The sequence below is a fragment of the Sinocyclocheilus rhinocerous genome, unplaced genomic scaffold (genome assembly GCF_001515625.1).
Source record: "Sinocyclocheilus rhinocerous isolate Xijiao unplaced genomic scaffold, SAMN03320098_v1.1 scaffold411, whole genome shotgun sequence".
In the NCBI taxonomy this organism is placed as follows: Eukaryota; Metazoa; Chordata; class Actinopteri; order Cypriniformes; family Cyprinidae; genus Sinocyclocheilus; species Sinocyclocheilus rhinocerous.
This window is the reverse complement of record NW_015640493.1, coordinates 2,522,326-2,530,468: the sequence shown is the minus strand read 5'-3', so window position 1 is coordinate 2,530,468 and position 8,143 is coordinate 2,522,326. Positions and strand designations below refer to the sequence as shown.

At 35.1% G+C, this 8,143-nt stretch overlaps 1 protein-coding gene across 6 annotated transcripts in view; it reads right to left on the bottom strand.

Annotated features, from left to right (window-relative positions):
- LOC107753260 (cadherin-18) overlaps positions 1 to 8,143 on the bottom strand; it is a 136,097-nt gene that overhangs the window by 63,809 nt on the left and 64,145 nt on the right. For all 6 annotated transcript variants that reach the window (XM_016569384.1, XM_016569387.1, XM_016569385.1 and 3 more), the window contains exon 3: positions 3,875 to 4,169. In XM_016569384.1, the coding sequence (XP_016424870.1) occupies positions 3,875 to 4,169 (295 nt within the window). The remainder of the gene's footprint in view (positions 1 to 3,874; positions 4,170 to 8,143) is intronic.

The following is an 8,143-nucleotide window of genomic DNA, read 5'->3' as shown; positions in this document are numbered from 1 at the left end:
GCTAGTGTTTTTTTTAAATAAAAAAGAAGATAAATAGATAAAGTATAAGTAAAATAGAATAGAAAGTGCTAGAGTGCTAGAGTTAGAGGGTCAAATAAAGAAAGGAGTTGTGTTGCATGTTCTGAAAGAAAGGGCCTGATCTTCCTAATGTTTTATAAAGCAAATCTGCTGTTGTGCAATGTGCAATGTGGTCTGAAAAATTCAGCTTATCATCAATCACATCCAAGGTTTCTAGCTGTTTTTGAAGGAGTTATGGTTGATGAGCCAAACTGGATGGTGAAATTTTGATAAAGTGATGGGTTTGTTGAAACCATAAGCAGTTCTGTCTTAGCCAGGTTGAGTTGAAGGTGGTCCGTCATCCAACAAGAAATGTCTGTTAGACATGCTGAGATGCGAGCAGCTATCGTCGGATCATCAGGATGGAACGAGAGGTAGAGTTGAGTGTCATCAGCATAGCAGTGATATGAAAAGCCATGTTTCTGAATGACAGAACCTAGTGATGCCATGTAGACAGAGAAGAGAAGTGGTCCAAGTACTGAGCCCTGAGGCACCCCAGTAGCTAGAGGTTGCGACTTGGACACCTCACCTCTCCAAGATACCTTGAAGGACCTATCTGAGAGGTACGACTCAAACCACTGGCGTGCGGTTCCTGAGATGCCATTTTCCAATAGGGTTGACCGGAGAATCTGGTGGTTCACCGTAACAAAACCAGCTGACAGATCCAGCAATATAAGTATAGAGATTTGGAAGCCACTCTTGCCAAGTTATTATTATTATTATTATTATTATTATTATTTAATAATATAATTATTAATATTAATTATTATATAATATAATTGTATGATTATTATGATTAATATTATTATTATTATTATTATTATTATTATTATTATTATTTCAAATTGTAATAATATTTTGTAATATTACTGTTTTTGACAGTATTCTTTATCATATACATATATAATACCTTAAAAATAAAAATAATAGCTAAAAATAAAAATAACTTAAAAATAAGTAATAAAGTTTGGCATCATAATATTTTCAATTGCAATAATAAAATTGTTACAAACAATACAACATTTTCAATTTGTAATAATATTTTAGAATGTTACTGTGTTTTTGACAGTTTTTGATCATCTTAAAAATATTAAAATTATTAAAATTTATGCAATTACTTTTGAACTGTTTTAACAAAATCATAACGATCCCAAACTTCATTACAATATATAAATATGAAAATATATATTATATTTATATATATATATATATATTGTTATATTTTTAACAAGAGGAAGAAATCTATCAGATTAGACTGATATCCTATAAAGGCAGAGCATCACCTCGAGAGAAAACTAATCTATGATGGTGAAGTGGACAGTACAGGTCTAACATAACAGCGGCGTGTTCTCCAAGACATCTGTAATTGGGATTTTGAACCCACTCTGCGCATGAATCGCCAACAGTAATGAACAACATCCAGGCAATAATAGTCTCCTTCAACATTGATTGCAGCTGGTACTCTAGTCTTACGATATCACAGATCATTGTATGGGCTTCAGTTGCTACGGCAACAGCCAATTGGGACCTAAATAAACAAATAAACAAAGCTTCCTAAACCCACAGGACATAATCTCCACTGAGAAGTGTTTCGCACTGCCAAAACACGAATGCATGCTGTACATATTACATCAAATATTTCACTTCTGATATATCAAAAGCATAATAGGAACTTTCTGGAAATCAGCAGTGACATACTGTGTGTGGGTTGGAAGTGAGTTTACAGGAGAAACGTTCCTCTAAAGCACTGGTTCATAACCTCTTATGATCTAAATACAACTACTTTTCTAGGAGGATAAACTACATGGATAAACAAATTTAAAAAAGTACTGTGCATCTTCAGCTATTTATTATTTTGCAATGGTGCTTAAACAATCCTCCCTTGGTCAGTGTATGAAAAAGAAAGCAAGAAATGTGAAATTACTCAATGCATCCATTTCTAAAATCAGTACATTGCATTACATTCATCAAACTGTTTGAAAAAACAAGGGATGCATAAACTAAACTCAACACTTAATGCATACACTAGACTAAACTTGACCCAAATATGCAAAAATGAATATGAATGATTATATTAATTAATAATATGAACATAATAACTTATATACAATTAAAAATAAACAATTAAAAATAAAACACTGTGCAACAATGGGAAATATAAATATGCAACATATTTTGTTTTAAATCAAAATATAAATAAATAAAAAAGCAATTTTTTTTTATTTTACATTTATATATAAATGTATGAATATAATTAAATATATAATTATTTGCTGTTTTTAAATTTAAATTATCTATTAAATTTTGCAGTATTCAACAAATTTAATTGAGCTCATAAGTTAATGCATTAACTTATTCCACATTAATATTTCTATCACAATCTCATAACCCCCTGCAGTTCCATCACAAACCCCTAGGGGTTCGCAAACCCTGGGGAAACCCTACTGTAAGGGAATCTCTCTGTATATATTTTCACTATTTCTCCTAGTGGAAGTGGAGCGTTCTGCAGAAATCATGAGCACATAGTTCTCTCTAAGAGCTGTCGGGCTCCTGAGGGAACTCCAGCCGCAAAACACAAAACAACAGCATAAAAGCCGAAGGCTGGATAGAAAAAAGCCATTTGGAGTGAATCTGGGAGATCTGAATTAGAAGTGATGGATCTTAGAGAGTGACAGCTTATGAGTTTGAGCCAGTACAAGCCCTTTGGTTAGAATAGTTTTTTGACAGCTATTTTTTTTATTTATTTGCACACACACATTTGCACACACAGTTTTTAACAGACAAGTACAAGTGTGCACAAGTGCTAGGGCTGGGCGATTTCCCCAAAAATTTCAATCTCGATTTTTCCAGAATGTTTGACCGATTCTCGATTTTTGACGATTTTTGAACTTGAAAATGTAACTACAACATGATTCAAGTAACTTTTTCTTTATTAACCCTCTAGTTAAAGAAAATTATATTCTAAGTGCAGTACACATTAAGTTGTCAACATGATGTAAATGTTAAACAAATCACTTAAATATCTTTGATATTTCATAGTTAAATATCTTTGCAGAAAAGATGCATAAACTACAACTACATATTGTACAAACTTGTCTTATACATATTATGTGTTCAGAACTAATACGAGGAAAATGCTTATAAAAAATCTCAAAAGTCAAGGTAATTCAAATTCAAAATGACTGAAGGTATAACACCAGTAGACTATTATTAACTATAAATGTTCTTTAAAAACAACAGCAGCTTTCAGCCTGTCACCATGATGCAAACATGAAATACCAGACATACAGTAGTAGGTTTTTTATTCGATTGCGCTGCTTTTCAATGGTTTTTTCTGTGTAAACATGGATGTGTCTGACTGTTGCGCTCGCGTCTCTTGCAGCATCTTATGCATGAAACGGCATTCTAAAAACACTACGCTCAAGTTAAAGAAGTTCACTCCCATCTTCTTGCATGTTTTACCTATTCCACTGCCCGCGTCGCATCTTTGTCAACACAAAAGCGCATTCTGTGTGAATGGCGCTTAGCGCTATATTTATGGTCCTTCACAGAGCACGTCACACGTGAGCGGTTAATCACTTGCACCGACATGCAGTTGGATCGTTCTTTTCTCTTTACAGTTATCACCGGCATATTGTCAAAGTGTCTAATTCTAACATTTGGTAATATTTCTATTCAAAATCGCGATTCCTCGATTTCTAAAAAATAAAATCGTGGCAAAACAATAAATTTGAATTAATCGATAAAATCGGGAAAAGCGCCCAACCCTAATCAAGCGCTGGACAAAAAAGATCATAAGAAAACTAGAAAATCTCACCAACTTCCGACATCTCAGGCACAGATGTGACAAAGGGTCCGTCGGGGAATTTGGGGGCGTTGTCGTTAATATCCTGAACTTTTATAATGAACTCTGATTCTGGCTCCAAGGGTTTGTTGGTGTTGAGGTTTATGGCCTGTGCGTGAAGAACATAATGTGATTTCTTTTCCCGGTCCAGACTTTTGGTGGCGTGGATGTCTCCCGTTACCTCGTTGATGATGAAGATACTTCCTGCTCCTTCACCACTAAGGATGTACCTGACTGAACCGTCGCCTTTGTCTGAATTAGAATGTAGCTGAAATGAGAGACAAGGAAACATTGGTGTGTGACTACTGATATGAATCAATATATCACAATATATTCAATAACCAGGGCTCATTAAGCACACAATCTTTCAACAAACCCTTAAGCTAGAAACCTGTTATGTACCTGATTTGCAAAAATAAGTACATTCATTACATTCAAAATGTGAGTGGTTTTTGCCTGTGCAATGGTCCTAGTGTGGTTACTAGGGTGCTCTCTGTGGTTGTTAGGTAAATACTTACTTTTCAGGAAGTCAACCTACAAATGTCTTACTTAGAATTGTTTCTGCACATTAAACTGGAACAGGAGAAATAATTTAACATCAAAACATTATACACATCACCGTTAAAGTGATTTTATATAGAAAAGGAAGATGTTGTACTGTTGTATGTTGTACTGAATTATGTATTTGCCTGGAGGATTTTTGACTGGAGGATCATCCTCTGAGATATGCAATCTCAGATCATTCAGTGTTGACATGAGATCTTACACTACTGCAATGTCGACAGAAAGAGAGAGAGAGGAGATGCAAGCCAAAAAACCTGCTTAATTGATAGAAAGAGGATTACACAGCCCTCAAGCCGATGACTATCCTCTCAAAAATCTTATGACAAATACAAGACATTTCTAAAATAATAATGGTTCCTGCAGACTGCACCTGAGCGATTTTAAATAAAACTTGTATATGCACATTTATACACAAATTTGCATTACCCTAATGTATCTGGAGGTTATTTTGAGCATTAAATGAGCATAAATATAAGGTCAAAAATTACCCTAATATATGAATGCTTTATAATTGTAACAATCCATTTTTCACATTAAACTATTTTTAATTATATATATATATATATATATTTGCATTATGAGTCATGATACTTATGCAGAAATGTGCTTAACTGTCATGAAAACAAAGTCACAATGTCAAAACTCTTAATGATCCTCATGCTCAAATATAATTACTTATTCTTCTGTTGATTTGGGGGTGAAATGTGACTTGAATACATAAGATTCACACATCTAAACGCCAGCTGCTCTTTCAAGACTTATTTACGTCTTTGCTCTGAAAGTTACCTCTCTTTGGGAACTGAACGAGTGATCAGACATGAAAACAAACTGGCGCATGTTGGGTTGGATGTCTGACTGCACTGCATGCCCTCTAGATACACCGCATAATAATAAAAAAAGCCCTAAATAACAATACTGTCATTCCCAAAGCACGGCAAGAAATGACAAGAGAGTTTAATGTTTCAGGAAGGCGTAATGTGAACCCATGGGATACCTACTGTCTGAGCTCTGCACACAAGTAGTCTGCTCAATGCATTGTGTCTCAAGGCTCATTGGATTTGTGATAAGGCAAAGCATTGACAGAACACTCAAAGCGCTGCAAGCTCTGGTTCTCCTGAGTGTTTTATTGTCACTATATCCAATAAGTGTTGTGATCCTCTCAAACTCAGTTTAATGACTCAAGCATAGACTAAAGCAAACAAAAGCTTATACCTTGAGCCATGCAAGCACAAGAATTCAACATCAAACCTATTTACTTGCCTAATAAACATCACAGTCTTACTGTGCATAAATTATCAAAAATTATTGTATTATGTTAACTAGTAACCGAATGGGTTTTTAGGCAAGGTTATAGCAAACTTGCATTCAGGTCTGGATTCATTCCGGTATGAAACATCCACTTTTCATGATCCGATTAATTCCAATTCAATTCCAATGAATATACTGAATTCAATATGAATTTTTAGCATCATTACTGCAGTCTTCAGTGTCACATGATCCTGCAGAAATCATTCTAATATGATGATTTGATGCTCAAGAAACATTTATTACCGTATCAATATTGAAAAGTTGAGATGCTTAATATTTTTTTATGGAAATCATGACAGACGTCCACCCCTGAATTTCTTTAATCATGAGAAAGTTGAAAATAACAACATTTATTGGAAACAACGATTTTTGTATTTTTAACAATACAAAAGTCTTTACTGTGACTTTTGGTCAATTTAATGCATCCTAGCTGCATAACTACTAATACCATAAATATTGCTATAAATATGTAAAATATATAAAATGACATATTGTGCATCCCATAGACAGACAGACAGACAGACAGACAGACAGACAGACAGATAGATAGATAGATAGATAGATAGATAGATAGATAGATAGACAGTTGTTTTCTCAACAGCACGTCAAAATCTCAAAATAACCTCAAATGTTTATCATCAAGTACTTCTGAGACTGTCTCATTAGTGTATGTTTTTAATTCCTCAAGACGTTTAGGAGAAACATCAGAGATAAAGTTACTTCAATGTGAACCCGAGTTATAAAAGAGCAACGTCTGAGCAACCAAAAATTTCCTCTGGGCTCAGATTTGAGAGGAAAAGTGCAGCTTGAATAAAAGAAAAAATCCCTTCATTTAATCGTAATATTGTACGTGGCATTTTGAGTCACATCTCAGCTGGCCTAATGATCATTCAAGGCATTTTCTAAAACTACGAGTAGCTAACACAACACAAATTAAACACTTTAAACACATTAGAGAGCACAAATAAGATCCCAGCCATCGATTATGAAGTTATAATCTGATAAAAGTGTATTACAAGGACCGCAGTATTGTCTTGGCAGCCCAGTCAGTGGAAATTACCAGAGAAAAATGGCACAAAAGACATTAGACACTTCAATCACACCATCCCATGAAGGGGTGAAACTCATTCCCTGGGTTATTTGACTGCTTGAGGTGAAGAATTGTGCAAACCGTGGCTGGTAATACAAACAGCGATGCTGAAATTAATTCGTAATTAAAGGAGAGCGTGGGCTGATTGCACAGCCGGGTCATCGGCAGGAGTGAACTGTCCATTTCTGTCAGTAAACAGAGCACTCAGGCGAGCAGTCAGTAATTAGCTGAACGGTCAGAGCTCACACCCGGTCTAGAACCTCTCCATTCAGAAGACAAGCTAATGAGACTTTATAGTAGAAGCCCATAAACAAAATTTGTTGCAGCCACAGAGAATCTGCACCAATTATTCTACATTATTTTCTCAAAAAACAATCAGCTTTTTCTGGATGCACCTCAATCAGAGGGAAAAAAAAAAGGGGTTTAGAATAATACATTTGCAATTTAGCTTAAGCAAGAGTTCTGCTGTACTAAATAACTGAGAAACCTGCATTTCAGGCCAAAATTGAAATAAAAATTGCTCTCACACACACACACACACACACACACACACACACCTCATGACAAATTAAACAAGATTCACTGTGAAATCCCAAATGCTACACCATCAGGACTGCTGAACCCAACCCCATTCCTTTTACACTCCAGCTCTGCTGCTTCCAAATTTGGTCTCAGCTACACAAGAGAACATAAATTTCACTTAACCTGCAGTCAGGCTTCTAATTTGGCCATTGGCTTCGCTGGGCACAGGCTAATATATCACACTCTGTCTCTGCATCGGCTCCACTGACGCTCAGTCAAGCCCCCACTAATGGCAGGAAACAAAAGTGGCACTGGGTCAATAGAGCCACGACCAGTCAGCTAAAACACAGGGCGGGCCATCATTCCTGGAGTGATAACAGAGTGCAATGTATTAACTTTATCAATTAAATTTAAGTGCCACATATAAAACTGAATCCCAACTGTATATCAACTATTTCAAGCCCACCAAACAAATGAAGCTAAAATATTAAAAGGCAAAGCAGGTGTGACACTAAGAAGAAACATCTCCTCCACTTTATCAAGCTCTTTATGAAGAGAGAGAGTGTCTCATGCATAGTGTGAGTTCAGTTTTACACTGCAAAAATAAAGTAATATAAAGGTGTCATACTTGATACACAAATGTATCTGCCTAAATTATCATTGCACAGCCTTCAGTTTTAACTGGCTGTTATTATCATTATATAACATTTTAGATATTACATTACTAAATATTACTTTATTATATATATATATATATA